General features: G+C 34.8%; 1 protein-coding gene across 1 annotated transcript in view; it reads right to left on the bottom strand.

The window, feature by feature from the left end:
• The window catches only part of ACVR2A (activin A receptor type 2A), an 87,814-nt gene that overhangs the window by 20,169 nt on the left and 45,840 nt on the right, over positions 1-21,805 (bottom strand). Inside the window, exons 2-4 of the mRNA XM_023217463.2 lie at positions 14,794-15,001; positions 11,739-11,848; positions 11,399-11,553 (exon numbers count right to left, since the gene is read on the bottom strand). Coding sequence (XP_023073231.1) covers positions 11,399-11,553; positions 11,739-11,848; positions 14,794-15,001 — 473 coding nt within the window. The remainder of the gene's footprint in view (positions 1-11,398; positions 11,554-11,738; positions 11,849-14,793; positions 15,002-21,805) is intronic.

Below are 21,805 nucleotides of genomic sequence, written 5' to 3'. Positions count from 1 at the left end.
GCACTTAAGCAGTGGTAGCCCTGAAACAAGTAATCACACATCTCACATTCTAAAAACACTCAGACACTGACAGAGAACATGATTTTCATTTTTCCAGTCATCCCAAAATAGGTAAAGGTCTAAATTTAAAATTAAAAGAAATATCATCACCAGTGCTAGGGAAGCTGAGAATTCCTCCAATGGATGATGGTTATATTCCCCAGTTTCCAACAGTTCTATAGAGAACAATAGCACTGACAAAACATAACTGACAACTCAATTATCTGTACCAGTTGCTTAACTAGTTTTCTTCCTTCTAGATTTCATTCCTGTGATAATGATTCAAGAGTATTTATAATTCATCCAAAAGGCTGAGATAATCCTACTATCAAAACATCTTATCAGTATTCCAGAGTAAAATTAAAATTAATCCCTTGAAAGAAATACATGCCAACTGAGTAACTAGAATATGGTTTCCAAAGGCTCAAGGATCTCTCAGATCTTGTTTAAATACAGGTGTTTTCAGAGATAAAGATGCCACCATACTAGCATTGTGCAAGTAGATGCTATCCATACATCTTACCAAAAAGTATGTCTCGCTCAATACATTTCCCAAGAAATGAACATTAGGGTAAGCTATAAAATAACCGCAACTGACACCAAGAACAAGCCTCAAAATATCAACTATGCAACAAAATATGAAGGGTAAAAACAGAATTTTAAAAAAATTCACTGAAGTACATGAATAAATACAAAATAACCACATATATGTTTACTTAATAAACTTCTCAATAAATGAGGATTAGAATAAACAGAGACACCAGCGACAGTCCTGAATGTATAAACTACATGACAAAATAAGAGGGGTTAAGGAAAATTTTTCTAAATGGCCAGGCGTGATAGCTCATACCTATAATCTCAGCATTTTGGGAGGCCAAGGCAGGAGGCTCTTTGAACTTAGGAGTTCAAGATCAGTCTAGGCAACAACATAGGCAGATCCCTTCTCTACAAAAACTTTTTTTAAAATGAGCTGGGCATGGTTGCACATGCCTGTGGTCCCAGCTCCTCGGATGTCTGAGGAGGGAAGACATCTTGAGCCTGGGAGGCTGAGGGCTGAAATCATGCCACAGCATTCCAGCCTCGGTGACAGAGCGGTACCTCCTCTCCAAAAATAAAAATAAAGTAAAATAAAATAAAATGCACTGAAATATACAACTAAGCAAAAAGCAAACAAACTCTTTGGATTCACAACATAGAAAATGTAGCTTGATATTACATACTATCACTGTAGGTAACGGTAAAAATCGAATCTGCATGTTAATATCAAGCTATTAGGTTTGTAGATGAAGAAAGACTTGTTGCTTACCCCTGACGTGGGCAAAAAAAAAAAAAAAAAAAAACTGCCAAATATCAGAAAAGAATGAAGAATAGTTTATTCATTCATTCATTCATTCATCCACAAATTTTACTAAGTAACTAGTCTGTGCCAGGCACTGACTAGCCAGGCTCTCATGAAGCTTGCAGTAGTGCAGCGCAGGACTAACCAACAATTCGCACTAATAAAAAGGAATTCAGTACCCTCAACATCTGTGAAGAGAAAGATTTCCCTGTGAAGAAGACCCTTGAGAAATGGTGTAAGTACTAGGGGGAAGCAGCTAAGGTGAAAAACAGAGTTGAGACATCCTAGTTTCCTGGCTTATGCAACCAAATGGACAGTGGTTCCATTTACCGAGAACCAGGTTTGTGAGAGATAATCATTACCTGTGAATGGTAAGTGCCTGGAGACATATAAATGGAGATATTTAGCAAACAGATACACAGATCTGGAATACAAAAAAAAAAAAAAAATCTTTCTAGAAAATAGAGATTTTTTAAACATGTATATATATGTACTGTAAGTTTTCTTTTATTTACTATTCAAACCATTCCAAGAAATACCTGTATCTCTATATCTAGAGAGAGAGAGACTGATTTTTTTCTGGGGGTGGAGATACCTCACTCAACAACTTTTCAGGACTACCAAGACGAATGAAGGTCCTCCTACCCAACGATGTGAAAACTGACAAATTCTGAATTTGTTTCCTCTTAATATCAACTAATTATTTTACATTCTAAGAAATTTTACCATTTTAAATTTTAAAAAGAGTATCCTGCCAAGCAGAATAGAAACGTAATTTATAAATAATACAGTATATGCGAGGACGATGTTTCTGAACTAAGGAAAGCAAGACATACATTAAGAGATTCAACAATATTGACATGTCAATTGCACAGCAATGATTCCATCCAATTAGGTCATCAAAATTTCTCTGTGATTAACTCCTACTGCCTACAGTTTCTCTCATCCTACTCCTCTTGAAAGGAAAGCAAAGAAAGGCCAAGGCAGGTGAAATGAAGATTCTGGATATGTTTCCTAAGAAGTAGAGCACCCCAAGGTAGCCAGCACTGGAGTTAAAAGTCTGAGAGAAATGTAGGCATGCCCATTTTCCTTTTGGGGTTGCTGCTTAAAAGAATCAGGTTTATGACTGGCTACAGAAGTTTATTTTGATTTATTTTCATATCTGTATTCTGCAAATGTAGCTGAAAAAAACAGAAAGGAGACCATGTTACACATGAATAAATTGTGAGATGGTAAAATGGTCGTTTACCTATAAGGCCACATATAGTCACTATGAAAACTATTTTAAATGTAGTTTATATACTCTGATCTCTTTATCCTACTTTGTTGGTTTTTTTTTTTTTTTTTTTCTTGAAACAGAGTCTCGCTCTGTCACCTAGGCTGGAATGCAGTGGCACAGTCTCGGCTCACTGCAAGCTCCGCCTCCCAGGTTCAAGTGATTTCCCGCCTCAGCCTCCCAAGTAGCTGGAATTACAGGTGTGCACCACCATGCCTGGCTAATTTTTATATTTTTAGTAGAGATGGGGTTTCCCCATGTTGATTTCCCATGTTGGCAAGGCTGGTCTCAAACTCCTGACCTCAGGTGATCCGCCCACTTCGGCCTGCTAAAGTGCTGGGATTACAGGTGTGAGCCACCACACCCAGCCCCTGCTTTGGTTTTTTTAATGGACTCCACTTAATTATTTATTTAAATAAGCCATTCAATCAATGGGCAATAATCCTTGGATATAAATGCCCAGGCTTTGCCACCCACTAGGGTGACTCTAAGCCAAGTCATTTCATCTATGAGTGCCTCAATTTTCTTATCTATAAAACGGACTTCAAAACTACAATGAGATACCATCTCACACCAGTCAGAATGGCTGATTATTAAAAAGTCAAGAAACAACATGTGCTGGCGAGGCTGTGGAGAAAATAGGAATGCTTTTACACTGTTGGTGGGAATGTAAATTAGTTCAACCATAGTGGAAGACAGTGTGGTGATTCCTCAAGATCTAGAACCAGAAATACCATTTGACCCAGCAATCCCATTACTGGGTATATACCCAAAGGAATATATATCATTCTATTATAAAGACACGTGCACACGTATGTTTACTGCAGCACTATTCACAACAGCAAAGACATGGAACCAACCCAAATGCCCATCAATGACAGACCGGATAAAGAAAATGTGCTACATATATACACATGGAATACTATGCAGCCATAAAAAGGAATGAGATTATGTCTTTTGCAGGGACATGGATAAAGCTGGAAGCCATAATCCTCAGCAATCTAACCCAGGAACAGAAACCCAAACACCACATGTTCTCACTCATAAGTGGGAGTAGAACAATGAGAACACATGGACACAGGGAGGGGAACAACATACACTGGGGCCTGTCAAGGGGCAGTGAACAAGGGAAGGGGAGCATCAAGACAAATAACTAATCCATGTGGGGCTTAAAACCCAGTTGACAGGTTGATAGGTGCAGCATACCACCATGGCATGCGTATACCTACGTAACAAACCTGCATGTTCTGTACATGTATCCCAGAATTTAAATTAAAAAAAATAAATAAATAAAATAAAATAAAATGGACTTGATAAATAGGACAGAACCCCATGGTACTAACAAATTAAATGAGTTAATATGTGTCATGTGATCTGTATAGTGCCTGATATAATACTCAAAATGAATCTTTTATTACACTAAGTTAATTTCAAAGTATTAACATATATCAACAATAATTTCAGTAAAAACGATTCTGTTTGAGTTCAATTTTGAAGTCGTTACTCTAATACCAATAACAGTGAATACTTACTAAGCACTCAGCATTAGCTAGGCACCCACATGTGGCTCCTCTCCCAATCAGTACAGATCTGGAACCAGACATTTTTCCTCCCTTCCTCCAGTCTTTGCCTAAAATTGTTAAAGCAACTCACTTCTTATACTATTTACCCTTCATTTCCAGGCTACAATCAAACAATCATCCTGTGTTACTTCACCTACACAGTAACTGTAGGCCCCAGAAGGGAAAACAAGTACTGTCCTCGTGCCACTTTTACCATATACACAGCATGGTGCCTGGCACACCACAGGCAATCAAACATTGGGTGAGCAGTTAAGCAAAAATGAAAACCCTGAACAATTTCTAGTTCATCTGCTACAAGCAGCTTTAGCTAACTATGGGACGTTTTTCACGTCTATTATCTTAATTAAATATATATATATTTGACAGCAATGAAGTAACTAGGAATGAAAGAACAAGGTCTAGGATGAGGTCCAGGAAATGAAGAACACAGGAAAAAAACAAACACACTTCCTCTTAAATACACATCTCCTTGCCAGAGAAGGAGGATAAATTACATACTCTGGTCCACATGCACCAATCCCATTTGTAAATTGACAGACGAGACCCTGTACAAGCCAAAGAAAACCTGAATTCAAGATTTCAAAATTTAAACAGAAGTCACTTTTAGAAATAAGGTGCATTAATTAATTTTAATGTGCAACTTTAAGTTATTGATAAAGGTTAAAATTTTTTACCTTCTCCCCTTCCTCCCTTTTTGCTTTTGGACATAGAATTTTAGACAATCTCCAACTGGCCTTGTCTGAGCATTTGTAAGTGGAATAAATTATATACGCCTGATGAGAGTAATTTCTTTTGTCAAGCTGCATGTCAAGATAACTTATGACGCTTCTCCCCACAATTAAAAGTATATATTAAAGTAAGTTGTAATTTAGGTTACCAATACAAAAATAATCACACACCAAGGTAGGACACAGAACAACATTTACAGTAGCCCTACACTATTTCTCAGACATATACATACACACACCCAAACACACAGGAAAGAATGCTCACGCATAAGACAATAGCATTATGTCATATTTTAAACATACTAAAAAAAAAGTTGCAAATATTTGTGAGATGTGAGTTCTATCTCTTAGAAAACTAATACAAACTTTAAGCTTAAAAAAAACACACTGTACACCTTAAATATATACAATTTTTACCAAAAAATCAAATTTTGGTATTTCATAAGCGTATAATAAAACTCCACTACATTTCACTTAAAAACACAAAATTTAATAAAAGATTAATAATATCAATCTGAAAAGCTGTCCTCCATATACTGTTAAATTAAAAGAAGCCAGTTGTGGAATAGTTTATAGTTTATAAAAAAGAAAACATATATACTCAAAAAAATAAGGTTAGAGAAAGGTACCAAGGTATACACATCAATCTGTTAAAAATGATTATTTCAGAAAAGTGACAGAGAAAGGGAAGAGGAGAAAATGATTCTATTTTTTCATACTTCTTTCTGTACAGTTTGTCTTGATACCACCAACATGTATTTATAACTAATTTTTTAATTAGAAGAGAATTTTAAATGAGAGAAAAAGCAGAAGAGAGATGTGTTCATAAACCCCAATCAGTAGTCAACCTATTTCAAGACGTGTTTCTATGAATGTAATATTTATTAATATTTATTTTGTAAGTATAACTTGTTATTAGCATATTAAATACTAAATAAATTTAGTAAATTTCTCCTGTACCCTCCCCCAATAAGGAAGCAGCATACTCTCCTAAATTAACTTGGCAGAAAAATGTTTTCCTACCCTTTCAGATTCTTACTAATTTTAAATACATAAACTCATGTTCAAGAAGAAAATCCCACAAAGCATTTTCACAGATGGCTTGGTTTCTCAGTGGATAGTAATCTGACATAGCATGAAATGACAACCTATTATTACTTTAATGTTAAGGTCAAAAGGATTATTTTGTATGCCTAAATTAGGTATCCCAAAGCTTTAGTCTTTATCAGACCCACAACTAGACAAACTATCATAAAGTAAGGATTGAACAGGCTGATGTTATTTAAGAAAGAATTAATTTTCAATACTGAAGCACTACTTATATAGCCTTTAAAAGTAAACAAGAAGCTAACTTCGTGCCTTGTTAAAGGCAGGTCATTTCTAACCCTTAAAATTCTTTTTCTTATCAAGTGGTATTTTATCAGCACAAATATAGATCTTATAAGCAGGAAACAAGCTCACACATGGTTATGAAAGCGGCGCCATTTTACCGAAACTGCATTAGCTCTAACCACAACAAGACTTCTTAATAATAGAGTCTATCAATTCCCTCATATTCATGACTCACTGTCACTAGAAAAACCAGTTTGCATTCAGTTTACTCAACGCATATTATAAAAGCATCTTCCTATAAGTGGGAAGATAGTTTCAGCACAGGCAAAAGAAAAGTGACCTGGGTAATGAAAACAGATAGGATGCTTTGTCTGTGATTACAGAAAGAACTAAATCATGTCATTCTCTTATAAATGCCTGAAATACTTCAACTTATTTTACAGCCCCCGGCAAAATCATGGCCTCAAGATTTCTCTCAAGGCAAAGCCCTAAAGCACCTGAATGTTTATTAAAAGAATCCCTGGACATACTACATTATCATCTCAGTATAATTCCAAATGCAACAAACTCAATTCAGCAATTCAGCACTTATTGAATGATTATTACATACAAATACTGTGTAACACACAGCAGTAATTACAATATATACCTCATCTTCAAGAGTCTTACAATCTAGTGGGAGAACAAAACACACTATGAGCCTTTCTCAACTGGGGTTATTTATCTGAATGCCAAGTGAAAGAAGGACCCAAGCACTATTTTCTCAAATCTTTCAAAGATGGATTACAGGAATCAATCCAAATGTCCATCAGTGACAGACTGGATTAAGAAAATGTGGCACATATACACCATGGAATACTATGCAGCCATAAAAAAGGATGAGTTTGCGTCCTTTGTAGGGACATGGATGCAGCTGGAAACCATCATTCTTAGCAAACTATCACAAGAAGAGAAAACCAAACACCGCATGTTCTCACTCATAGGTGGGAACTGAACAATGAGCTCACTTGGACTCGGGAAGGGGAACATCACACAATGGGGCCTATCATGGGGAGGGGGGAGGGGGGAGGGATTGCATTGGGGAGTTATACCTGATATAAATGATGAATTGATGGGTGCTGACGAGTTGATGGGTGCAGCACACCAACATGGCACATGTATACATATGTAACAAACCTGCACGTTATGCACATGTACCCTAGAACTTAAAGTATAATAAAAAAATAAATTAATTAAAAAAATAAAAAATAAAAAATAAAAAAGATGGATTACAACTAATACAATGCTAGATGCATATGACAGATGTCCTGGGGTGTAATGGGAAGAAAGTACCAAAAGACAAAGAGAGTATGGCAGACCACATGTCATGCTCCAAACTTGGTATTCTTTGCTGTGGCTCACTGAGAGTCCACACATATTTTAAGCACATAAGTAACATAACCAAACATGTAAAATGCTATTTTGGCAATAGTACAGATGAAGGGAGAGAAATAGAAGCAAGAAGCCCAACTATGAGATTATAGAAATAATCTTAGCCTTAGGAGTAATAACGTCCTGAACTACAATAGGATCAATCAGGATGAAAAGGCAAATGAACAGGACTTGGTAAATGACAGAGGCAAGAATAGTTGTCTCCAAGACTTTCATCCAGGATGAATAAGAACAAAGTTGATACCATGCAACTATGATAGAAATATAGGACTTAGAAAAAAACAACAACAACCAGCAAACTGCTTTTCTCTATGCCTTCAACTGTGCTAAATTTATTCCAGAATTTGTGTTTTTATTGGTTATTAGGAACCATAATGAAAGACCAGATTTGAAAGTACTTAAACCCCTACACCACTTCTTCAGGATAAAATACTAACACAACCAGGAAGAAATGTAAACAATTCAATGTCATAGAGATAAAGAATCCCTCACCTAACTGCCAGAACCAGCTTACTAGTAATGAGAAAAATGTCTTACAACAGACCAGTTCATTTACAAACCATCCTTTAGCCAAAGCTTTGAGGAAAAGTCTCCCTAAGAAAAAGAATGGCAAACGTTATGGCACTGTCTAAAAGCACTTAAAGAATTCAGAGGAAGAATGTTCCAAAACTCCATGGCAAGACTGTAAGATCTTTTCCTAACTGGTATGGAATTAAAGTTGAAATATGGGGACATGAATATGGGGTGAAATATAGAAGTCACCTTAAGACTTCGAATCTCTCTCTCCTACTTCTCCTACCCTTCGAAAAAGTCTTAATAGGAACTGGCAGTATCAACTCGAGCACAGAAATTTTTATCTACAATCCAATCACATGTTCATAAACTCTATTCTAAAAAGGGTCATCAACCCTATTCCAAAATGTACTTTAGAATTTTTGGAAATTTTTAATGGAAAACACATGAATATGCCCTTCTATATATCTATGATTTCTTTACTTCTCTTTTTGTCCTATGTGAGACAATGTTAATATAAGATGATGTTATTCCTCATTTTAGTAGTCATACAAACGATTCAATATCCAAAAGTAGGAAAATAAATTAGCCTACAGGATGATTTTGAGATAGCAGAAAAGTTGACTGAATTATATGAAACAAAAGGCATTTGCTTTCTGAAAAAAAGAGGCAGAACAGCATAAGTAATAAGAACAAAGCTTTAGTGTCCAAGAGTCCTTGGGTCAGATTTTTCTATCTATAAAATGGAGATTTTACTACATAAACAACTCTGTGAGATAAAAGTAAATTAGTGTTTTCCATACCTGGCTGGTCACCAGAATCACCTGGGAAGCTTTTAAAAACATACCATCCCATGCCCCATTCCATACTTTCAGGAGTGTGGTCCCAAAATTTGTATTTTTTAACAAACTCCAAAGATGGTATCAGTCTTACAACTTGGAAATCATTGAAAAAAAATATTTTACGCTTTTTATACGTTCCTATATAATTTACATCTTTATGTATAATGTAACTTAACAGCGCCCTAGTACACTGTAAAATGTTCAGTAAATGCTTTATGTAATTATTATTTTGAAATAGGAGATAAAACTAAGCCTTTTGTAACATCATGGCCACGAAGTGGTCTTGCAGAACAGTTAGCGTAAACCTCTCAGCAAAAACAAGACTTGAAGCACGAAACCATACTGCTTCAGAGACCGCAAGAGATGACAAAAGTGAAGTTTCACACTGATGACAATGCCCCTTTTCCACAACATAGTTTATGACAGAAGAAAAGCATAAAGTCAGGCCTGTCTTGTATTTTTCATACCAAAGCTTGATCACACCAGGTCACTCTATCACAAAATCTTTACATTTCTTCCTTATTTTTCAGAAATTCATACAAATTCATATAAACTCATGACAGAGCATGTAAGTACTAAATAAATGTGTACAGTAACTTTAACCATAACAAACAGCTAAAACCCACAGAGATGTACGAATACTTACAGGAAATCCCTGGTTCTTATTTATGAATAACATCAATCCTTTTTAAAAGTACAAACCCTTAAATTATTTAGTATTTCTTAAAAACTGACCACATACATAGGATATAAAGCCCTTTAAGAAAAGCCTTAAGCACATTTTTGCAACAATACTGTATACAGATCAGTGTTATCTATAAGATTACATTTTAAAACTCCTTCTATAAAAACCGTAACAAATTTATTTATAAATGTAGTTTCCAGCTTGTTTCTATCATATCACAGTTCTGGTAAATTCAGGAAACTATTTTATTAATGAATAATCTCTTTTCTAAATTTTGATACTAAAACAAATTTTTTTAGAAGTTATCACTGACAGAAGGTAAGAGTGTATCTTATGGTCATTTGGAGTAAACTACATAGACTGTACTAAAGCTTTTCATTTTAAAACACTTTTAGGAAATGATTCTTAATGAACACAAACTTAGTTACTAATGTTTAAAAGTTAAAATACTCAAGATGTACAAAATAATGTTTACCTAATTACCGAACACAGTATTTTACCTTTGGGTTTATTTCTCTGTATACACATCTTACAAAGATTATGGGAATCCATGATCTAATGCTAACAGATTACTGCAAGCACTGAGAAATAAGTGTTATATAAATAAAGCTTAGAGGGAAGGAGTTGTTTTGGTCATTAAATTATAGTACTTTACCATTTTCTTCTATCAAGTTTTAACCATTAATCCTTCTGGTATTAAAGAAGCAAAGTTACACCAAGAGATCCAGAAGGCTGAGGTAATGTGATCTTGAGTTGAAAGAAACACAGAAACTACTAGAATTCAGAGACGTCTCAAGCAAGTAAAACCGAAAATTATCAGCTTTCATTGGCCTGTAGAATACTAACTACTTCCATGAAAAGTCCGTATAAATACCAGACCTGCACAAAGTGTCTACATGATAAGAGAATGTAGAAAATTTAATGAATTTAATCCGATTACCCTCCACACCTATATTTCCAGAAATATTTGGGGTGTGGTGTGTGACAATCAAGAGCCTTAAAAAAGTTTTTAGTCTTCAGTACACACTTGATATGAGGCAACCAAAAAAAAATACTTGATCTACAAAAATACTTGATCTACCAACAACATATGGTAAGAAAGGTTACTTTTCTGCTCCCCTTCCCTAAAAAAACATCTTTATGGATGTATCTTCCTGAAGCCTTTATGAAACCTCTCTTTTCTATACTTTTTTGGTTACCTTCCTGGGTCTATCCCCATGGATAAAATGTTTTGCCAAGTGGTCTTGAAAAAGACACAGAAATTTAGAAATGCGGGAGGGGACAGAGGGCAAAGACAGGGTTATGATTTAACTTCTCCATCATAAACGACTTCTCAAGACGCAAAGCAGGTTAATACCTAAAAGTATTAGCATGAAAGTAAAACTCTCCAAAGAGGAATAGAAACGCAAATACTCCTTCATTCTACTCGACCTTAACCCTAAAGTGAGAAAAGTTTAGGACATGGTACATTAATAAGCTTGCAAAGTTAGCTAGACTTCTCATGACAATAAACATTAAAAAATTAACTCCAAAGGAAAATAATTTGTAATAAGTTAGTGGGTTTCACCATAGTAATATTTCTCAAAAATACAAAATTTAAAACATTACAAAGTACAGGACAATAACTTACTTGAGTTGGAACAAGTACGGGAGGGTAGGCCATCTTGTGATGCCTGTACACCCAAAATGCACAAATGACAATCCCCGCAATTAACATAAGTGGCACCAAGGAATAGAGCAGGATGTTGTAATAGGGTGGCTTAGGTGTAACTGGATTTGAAGTGGCTGTGGAAAAAGGGGGGAAAAATAACTCAGATTTGGTCTACAAAATTCTATAATATTTGTCATAGTCTCAAATTTTGGGGGAAAAAAGAATATGAAGAGGTGGGGGTAAATTATTCCATCAACACAAATATATTTTGTTTCCAATTACAGTTGAGCAAACCTATGTATTTTCCCTGTGAACTTACGCTGTGTGACTTCCATCTCCGGAAAATAAGAAAACTTTTCATTACACATATTGCCCTCACAGCAACAAAAATATACTTCAGGGCTGTCTTTTTTTTCTATACAATCAGTCCTGTAAATAAGCAGAGAAAAAATAATTAAAATCAATATTACTATACTGACCCTACAACAGGTGTTTTTATTCTGCAATAAAATAAATTAGTCATTTATATTCAACTTCAAGATTCATATTAATATCTAATAATTCTTAAAAAACAAAAATATTCCTGGATTCCTGTTACTAAATCTCTTTAGAAAAAAAAAAATCAACAACTGATTTTATAACAATCACATTGACTACTAGAGACTATCGCTGTAATTTGGTTTTTAATGAGCAACCTAAGGCAAGCATCTTTTTTTATTTTTTTAATTATTAGGAAAGCTTGAAGAGGACATAAAGTCAATGAGGTAATTTGGTCTAAGAGCACCTTTGCTCACAGGAAATATAGCGTTCCCATTTGTATTCCTAGAATACAAAAACTGAAAACTATATACAAAACTGTGTGTGTATATATATACATATAAATACATACACACATGCTAAATGATAAAAGCTCATATCTCATGGGCGAAACATTTCAACATCAGAAACCCCAACTAGGCTGAGAAATTAATACTGTCATTGTTTTTTAGAGTGTAGATTTAAATTCCCTGAATGCAACGAACAGGGTTGAGATGAGCAGTAAGCAGAAAACAAACATGTAACAATAACTACTAACTCAAACTGATTAGAATTACACCAAAAAAATAAAAATAAAGTAGCCTTCTACATAGGAGCTTAAGTCATGAAAAGACCTGGATTTAGCCTTTAGAACAAATCCTAATCACCCACTAATCAACAGCTAAACCTATTTTTAAAAAATCAACATCAGATGAACTTATAGTGTATCTTAATAACAAACTGAACTTTTCTGATAGCTGTCAGAATAATAAGGTAGAATTTAATTCTTAAGTGAAAAGCTGAAGAAATTTCAGGGAGATAGGAGTTTTAACAAAATCAAACTAAAATATACTCAACATCAACATCTATTTGGCAGGAGGTTTTTTAAAGACAAATGAAAGCTAAATGTTAACAATTTATAAAGAGAAATATATAAATTTAAAAACTGATATTTAAAATCATGTCTCAAATTACAACAGATTAACATGATTACTTAGCCTAATTAATTCAATAAAGTTACTTTTCACCATTCAATTTCATTCTTCTTTTATCATTTTCTTTTCTTCCACACTTTGACAATTCTTCAATCTTCTTTTCCTCTTACTTCTCTTACTATCCTATTTGTTTTCAATCAAATTTAGGTATAAAAACAAAAATTTTATAGTTTAAAATTAGCATTTAACCTCCAGACACAAAGGTAGTATACTAATTACCATTCCAAGAGCAAGTATTTGCAATGAATAACACACTTGCAGACTCCAGTGAAAATGGCTCACTACTCTTTTGGGCACTATCGAGTCTCACGTAGCTGGAGTATTGTCTTTAGGTAAAGAGCAAAGTAGTTTTCTACTACAAAAAAGAATAGGAATCCCTGATTCCAACTAAATGATAAAAAATAGTTTGGGATAAAGATGATTCCCAAACTTTTTTCCCCAATTTCTTCCTGTTTACCTTTCATAACAGCACATATCACTCGGCCACTTCTGTTAGTAGAGGGTGAGAATCAGAAATGCAGCTAAAATATATAAGTACATAGAAATAATCCCTGGAAAATTCACATACTTAGAAGGACATCCTAAATATGAAATATATATCTAAATCTAAATGACTGTGTTGTAATTTCTCATGAAAAGTGTAATTAATCCAATTTTCAAGGGCTTATTCAATGCATTTAGCTCTTAGTCACATATAGCTAATCAAACACTGATTCCAGGTAATCAACTGAGGCTCCCAAAAGTGATCCAGAAGTATCTAGTGTTCACTCTATACAGCAGTACTCTTTGGCTTCAAAATGTCTGTTTATCTAGGAGTTTACAGCTTCTGCCTGTCTTCAGCACCTACCCACAGCAGAAATCCTGTGGCCCAGGCAGTGAACAGATCACTCTAACTGCTATGGGACGCCATACAGAAAGATCACAGGCAGTCAATAACATGACGACTGTACTTTACTTCCAGTACAGAGTAAAGCAATTTAAACAAGTATGTAGTTTGAGGACTGTGTTAGTTCTGATGAAATTCTGAACGTCAAGTTAAAAAGTCTCTTGGGGTAGACCACGCATGGTGGCTCACATCTGTAATCCTAGCACTTTGGGAGGCCGAGGCAGGTGGATAACCTGAGATTGGGAGTGCGAGACCTGCCTGACCAACATGGAGAAACCCTGTCTCTATTAAAAATACACAACTAGCCAGGCATGGTGGCGGATGCCTGTAATACCAGCTACTTGGGAGTCTGAGGCAGGAGAATCACTTGAATCCGGGAGGCGAAGGTCGCGGTGAGCCAAGATTGCGCCATTGCACTCCAGCCTGGGCAACAAGAGCAAAACTCCGTCTCCAGAAAAAAAAAAAAAAAAGTCTCTTAGGGTAAAGAGCGAAGGGCCTACTTTGCAAGAAAAAAAAAAAAAGGAAAAAAAATGTAGAAAGATAAATTTCTTCCAGATACATAAAGAAGGAAACTGAAAGAAAATTAAACACATGATTAAGTTTTATTCTTCTTGAGGATAGATTTTCAACAGATAAACTCTTTTAAAGTAATTTTTTAAATGTTTTCCTTAAAAAACTAGCATTTTAAAAGTTTATAATCCTAACAACATTGGGGAAAATGGTTTTTATTTCAGAGTTCTCACTACCTGGTAGATTATTCAAAATATATCAAAGATAAAACATAAATATGCTATGTTTATTTTATTACTTTAAAATATACTGTCATTAGAGCATGTTATAATATTCTTTATACTCCCATTTTTAAAAAAGCAAGAAACATTTAAGTGAAAATTCATGCACTGATCTTTCCCCTTTCAAAAACAGGGGAAGGATGAAAATTACTCAGTACTACCATAAAATCTTAAATGCGTTCTTACCTGTCATAGCAGTTGATATCATCCAACCAACAACCTTGTTTCACTATTTCAATGGAACCAGAAATATTCTTCCAGGTAGCAAAACAATGCCGCCGTTTATCTTTGTCACCATAACACGGTTCAACACCAGTTTGATTGGTTCTGTCTTTTTCCCAATTAGCATTAAAGAAGAGACACTCCTGAGTTTCTGATCTACCAAGTATAGCACCTACAAGATAATAAAAACAACAATATAACCACATTAGCTCTTAAAATAAAAGACTGTTTTCCAAGATAGCAACTTTAGGTATTCCTAAAATGTCAATAATTTACTGTCTTCCCACTTACAACTTTGGGTTTAGGTTTCCAGGTTAATCCCTGTACTTTAAATATAAAAATAGCCATTACAATAGGAAATAACCATACGTATCACAATATTTCTCTGAACACCAGTCTCACTTCACTTGAGAATGTCCTTGATGAAAAGGCACAAAAATTATTAATTTTATTTAACCTTTTATTTAACCTTGGCCCTTGAGCAGACTACATTTTAATATTGTGTGGGACAAAAACCAAGCAAACATAACTCTACCGCATAGTGAATACAGCTGACTCCCAACAACTCAGGAGTAAGGACCACCGACTCTGCACACAAACAAAAATCAGTGTGTAACTTCTGACTCCCCAAAAACTTTCCCAATAGACTACCGTTAACCAGGAGCTTTACCAATAGCATCAACAGTCAGTTAACACATATTATCTATGTTATTATATTATTCACTATATTCTGACACTAAAGTAAGCTAAAGAAAAGACAATGTTATTTTAAAAATAAGGAAGAGAAAATACATTTACAGTACTGAACTGTGCTTATCGATACCATAAGTTTACATCTTCTGTTCACAAAATAAATCATAAGGAAGAGAAAATACATTTACAGTACTGAACTATATTTATCAATACCATAAGTTTATGTCTTCTGTTCACAAAATAAATCATAAATGGCAACCACAGCTGCAGACCTCAATCTATGGTATGTATCAAACAATTCCACTTTTTCTTGTAACGTCAAGACTTTTCTCTTCTCAGTATCAATTCCAATATCACCAGTGGCACTCTGTATGGGTCCCATGGTGTTATTCAAGGTTCACAGTACTGCGCTAAACACAATGAAAAATATGCTAGAACCGCAAGAGATCACTTTTGACTGCGATATACAATTTACTGGAGAGACACACTGCTCAAGCTGAGATGATTAGCATCATATGGTGTTTTAAGTAGATATTCGCAACACTTGAGCTCACCGCAACAGCAACAGGAGGTGGCTATGAAATTATTACAGTAGTACAGTGTGTACTATAGTTAATTTTATGCAATTATAATTTAATATTGTATCTTTACATTTGTTTACAATTCTCTCAACTGCAAACTGTGCCATGTATGGTCTGTAAGTGTATGTGTAAGTTTTGATACATTTTAACTTTTTATAATAGATTTGTGTATATTTTATGGTAGTAAATGATAAAAGACTGGTTTCTACATATATTTTATGCATTCATGACATATATCTAACTTTTTCTTAATTTTTTCAATACTTCTAGGCTACAAAGTTCATTTGTGAGTTTTTTCAAATTGTCCCAAATCTCCAAAGCCTTTTCCAACATATTTATTGAAAAAAATCCACATATGTGTAGACTGACACAATTAAGACCCTTGTTATTCAAGGATCAACTATACAATGGCTGCCTCAAGAAAAAGCCCACGTATGACTGAATTGTAAACTAACAAACTATGGCTGTTTACACTTGGGTATCTGACAGGCATGTTCTCAAAAGTAAACCAAGTGAACCTGTGACTCCAAGAAAAGCAACTAACAAGTATGCATTTCCAATGATAAAATTTAAGTTTTCAGGCAAAAATAAAACTTTTGAAAATTTTTATCTACTACCATCAGCAGTAGGCGATGGTGTCAACCTTTCCAATAGTCAAAGAATTTTCTGATGAGATCAGTGGTGATATTAATAAATGTGACTTTTAAATATTGAATAATGAATTGTGACAGTATTCAGAAAGTCTACATAATTCAGAGAAACAATATTTTCCAAATAAATTGTGATATTACAAAAGTATTCATGGGTTAAAAAAAGAAATCCACTCAATGTGCATGACAAAACAGATTTTAATGTTACAAAAGATGAAAAGTTCATCAATGGTTTCAGCTTCCCCACTGCAACTAGTATTTACAAAATTATGTCTTGTCTTATCTGAAAAACAAGAAAACTGGAATACCCAAAATAATTCTGAAAAAGTACAAAGGAGAATTCATACTTACTGATTTTAAGACTTACTATAAAATATAAAACTTCAGCAATAAAAACAGTATGGTTATAGTGAAAAGACAGATACATGTATCAATGGGACAGAACAGATAATCCAGAAATAGTCCCACATACAAATGGTCAGATGATGTAGAGAAAAGATGTCAAGGTAATTCAATAGAAAAACGATAGTCATGGCAACCACAGATGCTGGAGCAATTGAATATCCATATGCAGAAAGAAAAAACAAAAAGCTTCAACCCATATATCACGCCATATACAAAAATTAATTCTAAACATATCGTAGACCTAAAATAATATCTAAAACTATTAAACTTCCAAAAGAAAAAATGAAAAATCTTTGTGACCTTGAATTATCAAAGATTTCTTAGAACAACACATACGACCTACAAAAGAAAGAACTGATAAACTGAATCTCACTAAAATGAAAACTTCTACTCTTTGAAGGCTAAGGGGATGAAAAAAGTCACAGACTGGAAGAAAATACTTGCAAAACACATTTCTAAAAAAGGACTGATACTCAGAAAATATAAAGCCTCTTACAAGTCAATCCTAGGAAAAAACACTATCCAATTATTTAAATGGGCAAAAGATTCAAATAGGTCCTTTGCCAAAGAGCAAAGAATAAAAATTTTTTTTTGAAAAAAGCTACTCAATATTATGAATCATCAGGGAAAAGCAAACTAAAACTACAATGAAATACTAACACTAATTAGAATGACTAAAACAAAACAAAAACACAAACGGACAATATCAAGTATTGCTGAACATGTGAGCAACTAGAACTTTCACATATTAGTGGTGGTAGAGCAAAATGGCCCAGCCACTTTGGAAAACAGCTTTACAGTTTCTTAAAGTTAAAACACACACCTGCCCTACTACCCAGCAATCACACGTGTAGATATCCACGTAAGAGATAAAAACATAAGTCCATGTAAAAATCTGTACATGACTCTTTACAGTGGCTTTACTGATAATCTCCAAAAACTAAAAACACTCCAACGTCCATCAATGAGGAATGGATAAGCAAACATCCATACAATAAAAAAGGAATGAACTAGTGATACCTACAACAAAATGGATGAATCTCACACATTATGCTAAGTGAAAGCAGACACACTCAAAAGGCTGCCCTGTAGGATTCCATTTACACGATATTCTGGAAAAGGCACAAATACAGGGACAGAAATCAGCTCAGAGATTGCCAGAAGCTAGGAGTGAGGGAAAGGGAGGTGATTACAAAAGGGCATGAGGAAACTTTGTGGGATGAAGGAAATGGGAACACCACACCTTGACTGGGGTGTATTATGATTGTATAACATGTATGGTTCATATATTCTCATCAAAACTTATGGAATTGTATATCTAAAAAAGCACATTTTATTCTATGTAAATAAAATTGACTTCAAAAAAAACAATAGAAAAGAAACTGCCATATCTTGAGTTATGGTATGATATCAAAGAAAAACACCCATATCTTTAACTATGTATCTGTGTATGACCAGATTTCCTTCATATGCTTCAATCAAAATAACATATCACAACAAACTGAATGGAGAAACAGATACAATAATCCAGTTTTCTTCTACTACGACAATCATTAAGAGATTGTAAAAATTTTACTAATTATTTTGTTTTGGAAAATATTTTTCATAAAAACTTGTTCTTTACTAACAATGGATTACTGCTATTTTAAATAAATTAAACATTTTCTTTAATTTCTGATATGGTAAATATTGATATATATCACTCATATTTTTTTAAAGTTTTGGGGTCTTTAAGTTTTAAGAGCTCTAAAGAAGTCCTGAGACTAAAAACTTTGAGAACAGTAGTTCTACAGTATACTAGCACAGAGATGTAGTTGTAAGTTGCCAGTATTTGTGGGCAGTAATGGTGCCATGGACTTCCTCTCAACTGTGGAACAAATTATAGCATGAACTGACAGTGCAAACTATGTTCTGGGAACTCCACCTCAACTGTGTATAAAAGAATAGGCCCAGCATGGTGGCTCACGCCTGTAATCCTGGCACTTTGGGAGGCCGAGGCAGGCGGATAATGAGGTCAGGAGTTCAAAACCAGCCTGGCCAACGTGGTGAAACCCCTTCTCTGTTAAAAATACAAAAATTAGCCGGGCATGGTGGTGCACACCTGTAATCCCAGCTACTCAGGAGGCTGAGGCAGAAGAACCCCTTGAACCCAGGAGGTGGAGGCTGCAGTGAGCTGAGATCGTGCCACTGCACGCCAGCCTGGGCAGAAGGAAGGAAGGAAGGAAGGAAGGAAGGGAGGGAGGGAGGGAGGGAGGGAGGGAGGGACGGAGGGAGGAAAAAGGCTGCTACCACCACTTATCTGTATGCAAACAATAGGCACTTTCTAAATTATTTTCAGAAAGGTGTTGAAAATATGAGCAATGTAAGTGTCCTCCTTTACCAAATAATACAAAAGCAATATTCAGTGCCCCCATTGTTGTCTTAAAACACGGATGGCAATTTTTTTTTATGTAAAGATCCAGACAGTAAATATTTCAGGCTTTACAGGCCATGTGGTCTGCCACAACTACTTAACTCTGCCCTTGTAGCACAAAAGCATTCATGGACAATACGTGAATGAACATGATTATGTTGCATTAAAACTTTATTTATGGACACTGAAAATTGGATTTCATGTAGTTTTTACAACTCACAAAATATTATTCTTTTTTTTGGACTTCTTTTTTTGCTACCATCTAAAAATATAAAAATCATTCTTACCTCCAAGATGGATTTGGCCCATAGGTTGTGCGGTCTGCTACCTCCTGGCTTAAAACAACGTCCTAATCCCAATAGTCTGTCTAACCTAACTTTTGTTTATTTTGTTGGGAAAGGCGTCTCTGTGAATTATCACCTATTTCATTCATGTTAAAAACCACTATGCAACTATTTCCAGTTTCCAAAAGAAGAATCCCACTCAGGCATAGGAACACCCCTAAAACTAAACAAAACTGACAAAAAAATGGAACACTGCCCAGAGCAAAAACGCCAAATAGGTTTTACCTTCGGTGTCGATTGCAATCAGCATTAATAATGGCTGCCTGGGGCACTACACCACGGAAGATTGTGAGAATATTTTTAGAGAGGATTTTACAGTATTGGAAGGGAAGGGAAGGGGAGCAGCATTAGTATCTTGTATTTGCCATCCTAGTCTACATAGAAGATAAGCAAAGGGCCATTTTACTTATTAAAAAGACATTTCCACCATTTTTTAAAGGTAAACAGGATTCAGGATGGTTTTCTACATCTAAACTAGAGTGATATTTTTCATAAGTAGAAAGAAAATGGCTTATGGGGAATGCTGTGACAATTTCCCCACCGTTCCTCAAGCTGATCCTGCAATCAGTCTCTATCCCACCAAGTCTCTTAAAGAACTCAATATAGTAACATAATGATTATAAAAATAAGTAAATTATATGTATTTTTATATTCTTAAGCTTACATTACAACTTTAAAGGTATAGTTCTAAAAAGGATGCCACGGTTATTTACGTATATTAAATTTTAATAATATCTCCTAATTTAAAACTTTCTGAAACTTCAAATCTCTACCCATAGGTTTATTCTATCAAAGTAACTCTAAGTAGTTACTATTGACATTTTCAAAAGAAATAAATAAGCATAAAAGGTTTGCAGGCAGGGTTTAGTACAGCAGTTCTTAATCAATGATGTGCATCAGAATCCCTTCTATATTTTCTCACATTCACATATCTGAGTGCCATTATGTAGGTCCTGGGAATGGGCAGGTGAAAAGTTAATTTTGAGTATATATATAAATATACACATACATACACTATATATATACACGCTACTATATAGAGAGAGTACACGTATGTGTATACACACACACACACACACACAAATACTAATGGTGCTATGGATTTCCTGTCAACCATGGAAGAAAAAATAGCATGAACTGACATACTGCAAACTCCTCTGGTCATCTGTCTCAACTATATTCTATAAAAGAAGGGCTGCTACTTCTGTGTATACAAAATATAGTATGTGCCCATGTGTGGGGTTTTTTGTTGTTTTTGTTTTTCTGGCAGGACCCGCTGGTAATCTAATGTTCCTCCCTAGGTAAAACCCACTGGCTTAATAGACTGTGGCCCGAATCTGGAATCTATTTCACAAATAGATTCCAGGTACCAAGGTACCAAATCCCTCACTATCTTGTTTCCACATCTGTAAAATCAAGCAGATTGATTCAATTTCCAAATTCTTTTCCAGAACCGTAATTCACACTGTTTAGTTACAGTAAATCAGTAAGTCTAATCACATAATCTAGTATGAGTTAATTTATATAATAGTTCTATATTCACCATACTGCTTATGATTTAATGACTAGTACTGACTGCTTCATTCTTCCTACCATCAAAAAAAAATAGCAATACACAGAATCTGAAATTTGGTAGAATGTTTTCCATAACTCTGCAAAAGTACTTCTTTTTTTTTTTTTTTTTTTTTTTTTTTGAGACAGAGTCTTGCTCTGTCACCCAGGCTGGAGTGCAGTGGCGCCATCTCGGCTCACTGCAACCTCCGCCTCCCGGGTTCACACCATTCTCCTGCTTCAGCCTCCCAAGTAGCTGGGACTACAGGCGCCTGCCACCAAGTCTGGCTAATTTTTTTTTGTATTTTTAGTAGAGATGGAGTTTCACTGTGTTAGACA

Source organism: Piliocolobus tephrosceles, chromosome 11 (genome assembly GCF_002776525.5).
Source record: "Piliocolobus tephrosceles isolate RC106 chromosome 11, ASM277652v3, whole genome shotgun sequence".
Taxonomy (NCBI): Eukaryota; Metazoa; Chordata; class Mammalia; order Primates; family Cercopithecidae; genus Piliocolobus; species Piliocolobus tephrosceles.
The sequence above is the reverse complement of the archived record's forward strand: the minus strand, read 5'-3'. Positions and strand labels throughout refer to the sequence as shown.